This window comes from Polyodon spathula, chromosome 3 (assembly GCF_017654505.1).
Source record: "Polyodon spathula isolate WHYD16114869_AA chromosome 3, ASM1765450v1, whole genome shotgun sequence".
NCBI lineage: Eukaryota > Metazoa > Chordata > Actinopteri > Acipenseriformes > Polyodontidae > Polyodon > Polyodon spathula.
The window spans coordinates 38,962,305-38,976,362 of record NC_054536.1 but is presented as its reverse complement, the minus strand read 5'-3'; the positions used below and the strand labels follow the sequence as shown (position 1 = coordinate 38,976,362).

General features: G+C 38.1%; 1 protein-coding gene across 1 annotated transcript in view; it reads left to right on the top strand.

The window, feature by feature from the left end:
- The window catches only part of LOC121313076 (dnaJ homolog subfamily C member 13-like), an 86,022-nt gene that overhangs the window by 29,677 nt on the left and 42,287 nt on the right, over window positions 1–14,058 (top strand). The window contains exons 6-14 of the mRNA XM_041245221.1: window positions 16–216; window positions 594–800; window positions 1,939–2,034; window positions 2,544–2,635; window positions 3,031–3,197; window positions 8,432–8,511; window positions 8,607–8,776; window positions 9,035–9,155; window positions 9,995–10,102. Of these exons, the coding sequence (XP_041101155.1) occupies window positions 16–216; window positions 594–800; window positions 1,939–2,034; window positions 2,544–2,635; window positions 3,031–3,197; window positions 8,432–8,511; window positions 8,607–8,776; window positions 9,035–9,155; window positions 9,995–10,102 (1,242 nt within the window). The remainder of the gene's footprint in view (window positions 1–15; window positions 217–593; window positions 801–1,938; window positions 2,035–2,543; window positions 2,636–3,030; window positions 3,198–8,431; window positions 8,512–8,606; window positions 8,777–9,034; window positions 9,156–9,994; window positions 10,103–14,058) is intronic.

Here is a 14,058-nt window from a genome sequence, read left to right as displayed (position 1 = left end):
GCATTTACATTGCAGCGATACAACTGTTACAAACATCACTGGAGTGACACTCGAATCTCTGTGGTGCTGGAAGTGACGCCTGGAGGAATTGATCATATCGACCCCTCGACCAACAGAATCCACTGTTCCTATGACTACAGGAACATTGAAGGGTTTGCAGAGGTCTCGGACTACCAGGGGGGGTTCTGTATACTGCATGGAGGCTTCAGTAGATTGGTAAGTGCTTCACTGTTCAAATGACAATTAGCTTGGTCCGTTGGTGGAAGGTTTCATAAGAGTTCATAATGTTAACCGTTTTTGAAATTATACAGAAGTCTTTTAAATGTGCATAGACGATGACAGAAGAATTAAAATGGGTGGAAATTGAATTGTCATTTTGTTCTTCAACAAATTCCATGGGCAGTATCTTGTATTTCTATATGTCCTAGTAGTAGATCTCTAGCGGTCTATGACTGCGGGAACCGTTCACATAATCTTATAGTCTTTTCACTGTTTGTCCTGTCTACTTTGCTAAACCTCTGCCAGGTATTAAATATACAGAAAGGCCTTTAATTATTCAGAAACAGTAATTGATTAATCTTTTACTATTGCAGCACTTATTTGCTTCTGAGCAAAGGGATGACATCATCAAAAGTGCTATCGAGCACGCAGGCAACTACATAGGCATCACACTGCGTACTCGGAAGGACCCCATAGAGTTTGAACAGTATGTGAACCACAGACTGGGCAAATACAGCACAGATGATTCAATCACCTCGCTAGCAGAATTTGTTGTTCAAAAACTTTCACCAAGACATTCGGTAAGAGCATTTGTTTGATACATCTCTGTTCTCTGTGGTGGTTTATATAGCATGCCTTACAGGAGTAACTCATCTGTGAGCATGGCTTCAACATGCCACAAGACCTCGGCCAGTTCTTTAGCTGTAAGCAGAGTGTCTTAAGTAGGTGTGGGAGACCCTTTTGGTCAGCTGATATCACTGCAAACGACAGCAGGGTCTGTAACGCTGTTCTTTCCTCTGGTTCCTGCTGGGCGTTGCTGTAGTTGCAGGATCTTCTGTAACAAGTTCATGCTGTTAACCTCTCCAGATCAACAACGTTCCCTACAGTTAATAGCAGGATCTGTCATAAATAATGAATGCATTGGACTAATGGGAAAACAATAAACCAATTCTGCCTTTTTAAAAATCTGTTATCCTAGAGAATTCAAGTCCAAAGAACAGATTCCTGCAATTGAGAGAAAAAGAAAGATATAGGATAAGAAGCATTGTCTCTGACTCCCCAATATCACGCTTTTTGTACGGTTTAATTGGATAAGAAAAGATTAAGGAAGCCCTAGCCAGGCACCGTAGATGATTAATGTATAATGTGACCGTACTCACAGTGGGAAGCCCTTATTGTAGCTGGAAAAGCATGCTACATCTGGAATCCTGTTGGTGATAGAAGAGATTTAGTTCCACCTTCACTGCTGTCTTGAGACTTTTTTTTAAATTCCCCTCTAATTTTCAATATAAATTTGGTGCTATCACGTTAGATCCGATAAACATGAACACATAAACCTTTGGAAGCAGTGATTCTGAGATCGACAGGGGGTGGGCCATTTACTGACCGTTTTGTATTGATCCCACTAAGTAACTTTTGTATCACAGTAATTGTCTCCTCTTCAGCAAATTTCAAAATATTGCTGCTTCCTAGAGTCACTGCTGTTGAATGTAGGCATTTTCTTTGGTTAATAATAATAAATTACAGGTTTTCTCCAAACTACAGTGAAAAGCATTTATGTACAGTATGTATTTATTTATTTGTTTTTAGTTTGAGAGCTTTTAGGTGTTTCTCACATGAAAATCAATACTTAATAAATCCCTGTAGCATTTAGCAACTGCTCTCTACATGACTTTTATCGGTTCTTATGTTTTGAATTCTGTTTATTTTCTTTTATAGGAACCTGTGAAAAGAATATTGGCACTTACAGAAACATGTTTAGTGGAACGTGATCCAGCCTCCTATAACATAGTAACGCTAAAACCATTTGAAGAGGTAAGCGTCACAGAGTAGAGAAACTTCAAACAACTTTTATGTTGCAGAAATATTCTGTGCCTATTCCTCTGGCTACAAAAGAGGAACACTTTTTATTACAGTAATTATTAAAATAGGTCAGTTTGGATACGTTATGACTGCTGGCTGCCTGACTAGCTGTGTATGAAGATTACAATCATTTTTGAGTGTTTTAAAAGCTCACAGCCAATTGACCACCTTATTACCACCACATGCCAATTAAAGAGCCTTTTTTACATGTGCTTGTACACACAGTGGGATAGCCTTAATGGTTATAGGAGTGTTGCTTTGTTTCTGTCATGATAAATAGGCAAACCACATCTAAACTTTACAATATCTGAATACATGTATTATCTATCTGTCTATCTATGTATGCAGTTCAAAAGTCTTAAACATGTTGCATTTTTCTACTCTGTCTGTCCTATCTGTATATCTATCTATCTAGATGTGCTGCATTAAACAAAACCTGTATTTGATTATCTTGTTTCTAGATATTTGCTTTAGTATGTGATGTTGCAAATCCCCAGCTTTTCACTGTAGAATTTATCAGGGGGCAGATCCGAAATTATTCATCAACTGAAAGGTATGTGCATTATTTAAACTCTTTTTGTAAATTGCTTTATCAATGAATAGAAGCTGTTGATGCAGTAATTGTGTGTCGTGCTTTAAGGTAATCTACTTTTTACTTTTATACAAAGGAAATTTGGATCAGTTTGCTTCTACTGGATGAAAGATTTGTAGCCATCAGATTGCTATCACACTAAAACGCCAAGAATTGCTTCTAAAGTTCATAGGAAATCAGGTAGTCTGTAGCATAAAAAGAAAATAATAAAACTTGTCAGTGCAGAACTTGGGCTGTTGATGAAAATGGACTGTCTGATCCAAAAATATTTTCCAAATAAGCAATGTTGCTACTTTAGGGCGGGTGTAAAAATCTTTTTGTGCAGTGAGTGTTGCAGCCTGGTCTCTGTCTTTCAGAGATTCTTTGATGGCCAGTCTACTGGATGGAGTGAGGGCATCAGGTAACAGGGATGTATGTGTGAAAATGACCCCAACACACAAGGGACAAAGATGGGGTTTACTGAGCATGCCAGTGGATGAAGAGGTGGAGAGCCTTCATCTAAAATTTCTTGCTGCTCCCCCAAGTAAGTCTGCTAATACTGAACGTTGGATGTATGTATAGTTGCCTGTTAACTTTCAGTGGGAGATGGTTTTATACTGTACCATGAGACAGGGTCATAAGAACAAAATTATTAGTTAATTTGGTAATTGTATTTGGTTTTTGCTCTTTTGTTATGCTTAGTTCAAACAGTTAAAATGTTTGTCTCTCATTGTGAGAATGTTGTCATGAGTGGCTCAGTTTAAAATCACACTTACACTGACAACAATGTCTGTTGTAAGTGAAGACAGTAGCAAGGACTGTTTTAGATGTACAACATGAAAGTAGCATTTGAAAATGAATGTAAAAAACAAAGGAATGTAAATCGGGAACAGAGAAGAAAATTATTGATCGTCACTAACAAGAGTGAATGAGTGTGCCTCTAGTGCACCTAGACTACACCCTTTAAAGGCACAGGCAGTTGAATGAGTGAGTGATTCGGCAGTTCCTGCCTTAGCACTTGCTTGTAAACAAAGCAAGTCACTGATAGGGCAATTCAATCCACATCCCTGCCTCTTGTTCCTACTGGAGGGGAGGATTTGTTTATTTCATTTTCATCCGTGATTCCAATTGATTATGCATTGTACTCATTGAAATGAAAGCATAAAGTGCAGTTTATTTTTGTAGTGTTTTTTACGTGTTCTCTTCAGTCTGGTCTATGTAAGTTTGCACTCCTTCCTGTCTTTTCAGTACAAAGTGCTTTAACTCACACTGATATTATACATGCAGTTTTCAGTTATGCTAAGAACTATTGTGTAAAAAAAAAAAAAAAAAAAAAAAAAAAAAAAGTGGTTTTAATTTTTTTTTTTTTTTTATTCACATAGGCCTATTTATTCTCCATAACTATGTGTATGTGTGTCACTTTAAGAATGATCAGGTGTCACATGACTGACGGTGATGTTTTGAGTTGTGACTGGTAAAACATTTAGTGACCAGTCACTGACGGGCAGCAGCTTTTCATAGTGGAAACACTGATCAGTATTTAAAATGGACACGTGATTAGATGAGTACTATAGGAACTTATAATAATGTAAATTATCTATTTGAGGAGATCACTACAAGAAAGGAGTAACACACATCCAAGTTTAAGATCCTTTTTTTTTTAAGCAGGTGGAAAAACTTATAGAAACACCAAATACAATAAAACATATAATTACAGAAAAACAATTACAATACAAAATCTTGGGCTTGGTGTTGCAATTAACTAGACATTAGCTTTCATTGCTGGAGACCTGGGTTTGAGTATGGCTTACTGTAGGTCACAAGTAAAATTAGATCACAAAACACATCACCAAACCTCTATACATTTCAGCACAATAGTGTGTCCCTGCTAAGAGGCCCTGGATTGGATGACATGGAGTTTTTTTAATGTCAGGTTTAAAGTGCTGTTGCAGAGCTGCGAGGGGGAAAGCTCTCATTATTCCTACCAGCACCGTGTCTGACTAACCAGTACCATTGTCCATTAGTCCTTCATATATATATATATATATATATATATATATATATATATATATATATATATATATATATATATATATATATATATATATATATGAATGGTGGATGTTGACGGAATGTTTTTGGTTTCTTTTTAATCACTCGATCATTCATCCTTGACCATGGCATGCTTGATTGACTGTGACTGAAGAATATGTACTTGATCACCTAGCTAGTGAGACGGTTGATTGGATGTTGATTGGAGTGACTTCAGCTGCTGTATTGCGAGCTTGAATAAAAGCAATAAAGAAAATCACAGAAAAACACCAATATGCCACGTCTGTCAAGAGAGCAGCGCCTTCGTGGAATCAGCATGTTGGAGGATGGACTAGGGCAGCGTATTGTGGCTCGCCGTCTTGGGTGCTCATAGCTAGCAATTTCAAACCTGGCGAGACTGTATAACCAGACAACACCTGCCCAAGATCAACAGATCATTATGCAGCATCTTTGTGATTGTTTTCGCACTGCTAGTCAAGCAGCAACTGGTACTGAAGGTCGTAACCATGCATCAGCAGTTCAACTGTAAGAAGGCAGTTACACAGTCATCTTCTGCAGGCCAGACGACCATACAGGGGTGGTGCCAACAACACCTTAGGTGGACTCGCCTTCAGTGGAGCCAGGTCCTCTTCAGTGACGAATCGGGATTCTGCATAGACTGCCCTGATGGACGTCAGCGAGTATGGCGTAGACGTGGTGAACGATACACTAATTGTTGTGTACGAGAGACCAATCGGTGGGGAGGTCCAAGTGTGATGGTCAGGGCAGGAGTGTCTAGTCACTACAGGACTCCGCTGGTAATGATTGATGGCAACATGACTGCACACTGATATGTTGACCAAGTCCTAAGGCCTCACTTGGTGCCCTTCTTGCAAGCCCATCCTAATGTGACAACATGCCAGCAAGACAACGCACATCCACATGTTGCTCGTGTCACAACAGCTTTCTTGCAGAACGCCAATGTGGGAGTCATGTCATGGATGCCTTATTCCCCAAATCTGAGCCCAATTGAACATTTGTGGGATGACCTTGGGCAACTTGTAGCTTTTAGGGCTCGGAGACCACTGAACAGGCATTTGCTTGAACAGGCATTTGCTTATCCAGGCACTACAAGAGGAATGGGCCAGGATTCCACAAGACAACATCTGAAACCTGGTGCAAAGCATGCCTCTCAGATGCACTGCTTGTATTGCTTCCAACGGTGGCCACACACTCTAATAGCCTATGACTTTCATAGTATCCTGCGTCCCCCCATAACTTCAGACAGTAAAATATCAATTGTTGTAATAAGTTTCTTTTAATGCTCAAAATGTGTGTGTGTGTGTGTGTGTGTGTGTGTGTATATATATATATACACACACACACACACACACACAGTGCCTTGCAAAAGTATTCATACCCCTGACCAATTCTCTCATATTAGTGAATTTCAAATGGTACATTGACATTTAGTTCTGTTCGATATTTTTTTTTTTAAAACACTTAAATTCAAAATCAATTATTGTAAGGTGACATTGGTTTTATGTTGGGAAATATTTTTAAGAAAAATAAAAAAACTGAAATATCTTGCTTGCATAAGTATTCAACCCCCACACATTAATATATGGTAGATACACCTTTTGCTGCACTAACAGCTTTAAGTCTTTTGGGGTATATGTACCAGCTTTGCACACAGTGTCAGAGTGGTTTTGGCCCATTCTTCTTGGCAGATTTGCTCCAGGTTGTTCAGGTTGGTTGGACGACGCTTGTGGACCGCAATTTTCAAATAGTGCCACATATTCTCAATGGGATTGAGATCAGGACTTTGACTGGGCCACTGTAGGACATTCACCTTTTTGTTCTTGAGCCACTCCAATGTTGCTTTGGCCTTGTGCTTGGGATCATTGTCCTGCTGAAAAGGTGAATTTCCTCCCAAGCTTCAGTTTTCAGTGGCCAAAAAGCTCTATCTTGGTCTCATCTGACCACAAAACTTTTTCCCACATCGCGGCTGGGTCACTCTCATGCTTTCTGCCTAACTCCAGACGTGCTTTCAGATGGTACTTTTTGAGTAACGGCTTCTTTCTTGCCACCCTCCCATACAGGCCAGTGTTATGCAGAGCTCTTGATATGGTTGACTGGTGCACCATTACTCCACTCCCAGCCACTGAACTCTGTAGCTCCTTCAAAGTAAATGTTGGCTTCTCTCACAAGTCTCCTTCTTGTTTGAGCGCTGAGTTGAGGGACGGCCTTTTCTCAGCAGTGCCTGGGTGTTGTGATGCAGCTTGCACTTCCTGATTATTGATCCAACTGTGCTCACTGGGATATCCAAACACTTGGATTTTATTTTCTACCTTTTTCCTAATCTATTCATTTGTATTACTTTATCTCTAAATTCTGTAGAATGCTCTTTGGTCTTCATTTTCCTTCAGATTCACAGCCTTACCAGTGATCCTTCAACAGTGGGGTTTTTATCCAGAAAATGTGACAGCAACTTTAATGGTTCACAGGTGGAGACCAATGGTAAGGTAATTGTCTCCTCGTTAGGGCAATTTCTTTCATCGGTGCAAACTGGGAGCTTCCACAGCACAGGGGTTGAATACTTATGCAAGCAAGATATTTCAGTTTTTTTATTTTTCTTAAAAATATTTCCCAACGTAAAACCAATGTCACCTTACAATAATTGATTTTAAGTTTAAGTGTTTAAAAAAAAAAATATCGAACAGAACGAAATTTCAATGTACAATTTGTAATTCAGTAATGTGAGAGAATTGGTCAGGGGTCTGAATACTTTTGCAAGGCACTGTGTGTGTGTGTGTGTGTGTGTGTTGTATATATGTATATATAACACACACAGACACACACACAGTAAGGATTGGATCATTTAGTATTAATGTGGGAAGCAAACCAACGTCAGACATGCTTGGTTTACTTTCACTATAGACTCCATTGAAATCTGTTAATGTTCAGTTTTCATAAAAAGAAATGTTATGTGCTTTGTCTTCAGTTATCGGGTAGAGCATGCCACACAGCACTAATAGCTGCACTTCCCATCTTATTTAGCAGTCATGTTTGGACTACTGGCACAGGGGTGAATAAGCAGACTTTGCTTAGCTTGGTCTAATATAATCCAAGGCTCGTTTGCGTTTGATTTACTGACTTGGCTTATCTGAATTCCAGTGTGAAAAGCTTGGATGAAGCTTGGCTCCAGTGTTAGATAGTACAAGTGGCAAAGTGAAGTGCAAACAGTGCAGATCTGATACCAGCATTTCACAACTCCCAAATTGGTATCTGCTCTGAGATGGGGATGCAGGAAAGTCAGACATTGACCAACTGTGGGCCGCGACACAGTCCCGGGGGGCCCGCGGGAGCAATGACATAGGGCACATCCGTGCGGAGTGCCTTTACTGGATGTGTCACTCGGGACCCACTGCTAATGGAATAATTTTTTAGCCTGCCTAAGATTACCATGGTGCTGACTTTAGTATTAATCATGAGATTTAAAATTTGTGATTCAGCTAGAAGTTAGTTTGAACATCATTTAACCAAAGCTGTATTTCTGGCCACCTGAAAGTGTTTTGCTTCATATTCAACATGTCACACCGTTTGACTCAGGGTGTGAGTAGAAACAGAACATTTTCTGGAGCAATATGTTAAACAGTGATACAATATGTATATATGTTAAGTTACTTCTTTTTGCAGTTAATACATGAGTGTGTTTGTGTGTTATTAATTTTATTTTTTTTATAGACGGCAACTTCGCAGATGTGGTTTTCAGGTTCAACGCTAACGTTTCATATAGTGGAGTGCTGCATGCTGTTACTCAAGACGTAAGGATCAGTTTTCTTTCATCTGGTTCGCTAATGAATTCCTTTTCCCCTGCCTGGCGGCCAGTGCTCAAGTGTTTCTTCTTCATGATCCACAGGGCCTGTTCTCAGAGAACAAGGAGAAGCTGATTAACAACGCTGCCACAGCACTGCTGTCGCAGGAGGGGGATGTGACTGTGCATAATACAGAGCTAGAGAGCCAGTTCCAAGCTGTCAGAAGACTGGTTGCCTCAAAAGCAGGATTCCAGGCCTTCACACAACTCCCGAAGTAAGATTAGTTACAAAGAAACAAGGTTTTATTTGTTATTTGGTGCAAAAAGGTTTTTTTTTTTTTTTTAATGCAAGTTTTAAATTCATGTTACAATACTGAAACGACGTTGTTTATTTTTGACCGACCGGCTTTTTTTTTTTTTTTTTTTTTTTTTAATGCAAGGTTTGGAGTGAAGACAGTTAAGGCTTTATGAAGGAACAATGATTTTGTTACACATGCTGCAATAGATATGCTTTGTGCTCTTATGTGTGTTAGAATTTTTAAGTTGCACAAAACTTGTCGAGAAAGGCTTGGAGTGAAGACAGTTAAGGCTTTAAAAAGAAACAATGAAGGCGTTACACATGCTGCTATAGATATGCTTTGTGCTCTTATGTGTGTAACTAGAATTGGTTCCTAAGTTGCACAAAACTTGTCTTTCAAGCGGTATTTAAATATCTCTGTGCCTTTTTAGTATCAGGTCTATCAGGCAGTTAAAATAAACATTCTTGGTTCCTGGTTCTCTGGAGCATGGTTATGGAAACAAAAAGGGTGTGAAGAGGAGATAGTGGCTCTTGTGCTGCAATGAGCTGTGAAAGCATGGAAATATTTCATGCAATATTCACTAATTTGCTCCTGATTCCTTACGCATATGCACAAAACATTGTAGATCTTTCAAGTGCCGAAATGTATTTCAAATTATCTCTGTGCCTTTTTAATATATCTGCTCTGTGAACCTAAAAGACATCTGTAGCCTGGTTCTATGGAGCATATTATATGTATATAGAAGTGGCAAGTTTAGCATGGTTATTAGGGTGTGAAGAGGAGATAGTGGCTCTTGTGCTGCAATGAGCTGTGAAAGCATGGAAATATTTCATGCAATATTCACTAATTTGCTCCTGATGCAACTTACGCATATACACAAATGACATTGCCGTAGATCCCTTTCCCAGTGCCAGAAATGGAGCATCATGAATTTTCTACACTGAAACTGATTCCATTTTAATTAATATTATCTGCTCTGTGAACCTAAAAGACATCTGTAGCTTATATATATATATATTATATACAAGTTTTCCAATATGTATGTTTCATAGAGTTAAACCAATTAAAACAGAGGGTTGAGTAAAAGAAAGATGAGAGTGCCAAGAGATGAGCTTACTGTCACGTCCGAGTGTCTTAGCAATCTTATTGCATATGCATTGGAAAATTATTTTTCATTTCTCGGTTTCATTGTAGCCCATGCATGATGATTACGATTTGAGACAAGAACAACTGAACAAAGCTTCACTTCTGTCTTCTAAGAAGTTTTTAGAAAATTTACTGGAAAAGTTTAACATCCATGTGGTAAGTACAATTGTCAATTTTGTGTCATGTATTTTGTAACTATTATTATTCTTATTATTATATTATGTTTCTTAATACTATACTATAAATGGATAATTAAGTCCTATAATTGACTTCATTCCTAACCTACTACTGTATATACAAAAAACAAAATCATAAAATGCCTTTCCCAGTGCATTTTACTTTAGTGTGTCTTTTCAAATGCAGGCTAAGCTAGAGAATTGTACATCGACGAACATGTTTGTAATAACTATTAAGTGACTTAGTAGTAGTGATGTAGTCTTCATATCCAGGAGGAATTTATCTTTAATAGACAGGTGTGCCTTGAATGCTTTTAGTAAAGGTCTTATACTTTTAGCATTGTTTTACATTTATAGTGCATTTTCCAGCTGATGCAGTTATTAACAGTCAGCTGTATGTATGAGTTGTTCCCTTAGTTGTTTCATTGCTTTTTTGAATAACCGAATAATACTGTTTTGAACATTTAAAATGACAATGTACAACTATAATTATAATGTAAAAAGCATATACAAAAACCTAACCATATATTACCACATAATAAACAATAAAATCATATTTTTATTAACCTTATTAGTCACACCACTAATTACCCTCCTCTGTTTGGATACCCCATTTTACTGTGTTATGGAGGGTTCTCTCTTTAGTAAATTGTGAGTCAGCTGATAAAATACGATCTCAAAGCTAATTTAAAATACTAATCAAATTGGTTGTTTTTTTTGTTTTGTTTTTCAGAGTATGAATGAAAAAAAAATCATTAAAGTGTTTTTCTTTATTTCAATGTGAGAAGGGGGGGGCTGTTTCTGTGAGCAAAGTTATTTTCAAAATGGAGTTTTAAAGAACAGTCCTAGTTTACTTTTCATTTAACAGAACATTTAAAATGACAATGTACAACTATAATTATAATGTAAAAAGCATATACAAAAACCTAACCATATATTACCACATAATAAACAATAAAATCATATTTTTATTAACCTTATTAGTCACACCACTAATTACCCTCCTCTGTTTGGATACCCCATTTTACTGTGTTATGGAGGGTTCTCTCTTTAGTAAATTGTGAGTCAGCTGATAAAATACGATCTCAAAGCTAATTTAAAATACTAATCAAATTGGTTGTTTTTTTTGTTTTGTTTTTCAGAGTATGAATGAAAAAAAAATCATTAAAGTGTTTTTCTTTATTTCAATGTGAGAAGGGGGGGGCTGTTTCTGTGAGCAAAGTTATTTTCAAAATGGAGTTTTAAAGAACAGTCCTAGTTTACTTTTCATTAACATTTTATCTTTTTCAAAGGAATGTTTGGATGCTGCATGCCGATTGGCTTCTATGATAATGCTGTGCTTCTGTGCATAAATCTGCAATGTCTACTCAATTTTTTTTATGTTAGCCTCCGTGATTTATCAGTTGCCCATGACAAGTGCTGACATAAACCGCAATGATAGAAGTTAAAACCAAAAAATTCTGGCATGATGTGTTTTTATTGGTTTGATGAAACATAGACATGGAAATTGACTTAAAAACCATTTGTCTTGAAAATCTAAATGGTCTTCTATGATAATGCTGTGCTTCTGTGCATAATTCTGCTCATGTCTACTCAATTTTTTTTATGTTAGCCTCCGTGCTGGTCTCAGTTGCCCTATGAGCAGTGCTGACATAAACCGCAATGATAGAAGTTAGTGACCGAGCCAAAATTTATATTTTTGTATTGGCTTTTCCAGGTCAGAGGTAGTAATGCGTAGATAGTGCACTTTGTCTTTGCCTTTTCTTTGTTTTCATTATCAACAAAAATACATGATTGGAATTTTTAAATGCATGGGCACTAATAAGGCTAACATTGCAGGTTTTATCAGCTCTGTTTACAGATTGATTCAGACCAGCACGGAGGCTTCATTCATGATAATTACAATCAATGGAACCCTCCAGTTTTAATGTTTACAACACATAATAGAACCTTGTTTAAGGGACTGTTTTTTCCCCCCAGAGTGGAGTAACACTCCAGGACTTGTGTGTGTTACATTAACATTCAGCTGTACGTTAATGCAACATAGCGCACTCCTTGTCGTGTGTTACTTTACAAGCTGCTGTGTTGAGTGCATGTGAGTGCAATACATGAAAACACCCTAATAACGAATACATTTTAGACACTCAAACTATATATGTCTGAGAGTTTGGGCATGTTTTTTACTTGGAGATATTCTCCATGTATGCATTGTCTTCCTGCATCTGTAGCTTAGTTTTTTTGTTTGTTTGTTTTTTTTTTCTTAATTTAGTCGTCTCCAATTTATTTTTACCCCGGTTTTCTCCCAAATTTAGTGTGCCCAATTATTATCTGTATCCTCTGCTCACCCCTCGCAAAACCTCTCCCGCCGACTCGGGGAATGGAGGCTGGAGCAATCCGTCATTTTTTCGCACTGCGGATCCACATCGAAGCCACCAGACCTATAATGTCGGAGGACAACACAGATCTGGAGGCTCTATTGCAGAACCACAGGCTTCCTATCGGCCACAGGGGTCGCTGATGCATGGTGAGCTGTGGATTCCACTGCCGACCTAAGCCCTCCCTAACCGGGCAGTGCTCAGTCAATTGTGCGCCACCCCCTAGGAACTCCCGGTCACGATCGGCTGTGACATAGCCTGGACTCAAACCTGCGATCCCCAGGCTATAGGGCACATCCTGCACTCCACGTGGAGCGTGTTTACTGGATGCGCCACTTGGGAGCTGAGTTTTTAAGGTCTCAGATTTGGGGTTTACAATGGGATCTATAAACTGCTGCTGCCTCCTTTCAATAATTATGTAACCTTTCCACTAACTACGTGAAGGGAACCGGTGGACCACAGATTGAGAACCGCTGCTCTATGCTATGTTGAAAGAGCATTTTATACAGTATATGTTTTTCTGTCAAACTGTTAAGTCTGTTTTGATGTATTAAGTCAAATGTGCTTAACCTCTGCCATACATACTGAACAATGAATTGTGGAAATGTTTTTACTGTGTCATTCAATGCCAGATGCAAATCCAGTTTTTAATGTTACAATGGGATTGCTTTGGTGAGGTTGACAGTATTGTAGAATTGTGACAACATTATGCCACACCAGATTTTCAATGTGCATGACAGTTAAGTTTTGGGAAAACAAAAAAACCATGTGGTTCTGGTCATGAATTTTTCAAAGTGTGTGTATGCATGCATATTATGTAAAACATCAGCATACAGTGTGTGCGGCAATTGAGAAAATCAACGACTTAGACACTAAGCATATGAATTAAGAAAGAGAATGTATAATGCTGTAACAACATTCACAACATTTAAAAATGAAAGTCTCTTATAGCTCTATACCGTGATTTTTACAATATTAGTAACAAATAAAAATACATTATTTTATAATTATTTGTATTTCATACAAAAAATAACATTAACGAAACTGTACAGCTATGCTGTGTGCCTGCGTTGCAGTGATTGTCATGTGACTCTGCAATCTATATGAAATGAAAATACTAAACACTAAACAAGAAAATGATGTCTCTAAAAAGGCTAAAAATGTGTCTGCAGGAGATCACGTAAAGCAGGAGTTTTACAGTGAAGCAGGTAAGCTCTTCTGTACCTCCTGCAACGTTACTGTAGATCACTACCGAGCTGCTGTTAGGCATTTAGATTCAAGTATTCACTGAAAGAGAAAAGTGGATATCCAGAGCAGTATTGCGACTGCTTTACTTGCAAAGAAACAAAAAACGGTGACTTCCATGTTCCAAAAGTCCATTGAAAGCACGAAAAGAGCACAAAAGAGATTCAATTTTGACCTGACGGATGCTTTTGTTTGCGCAAATATCCCTCTTGAAAAATTGGACAACCAAAAGTTACTTATATTTTCAGACTGAGTGTAGCAAATTGTGGAGTGATTCCTTCATCAGCCCAGCTGAGACATGAATACTTCCCTAAAG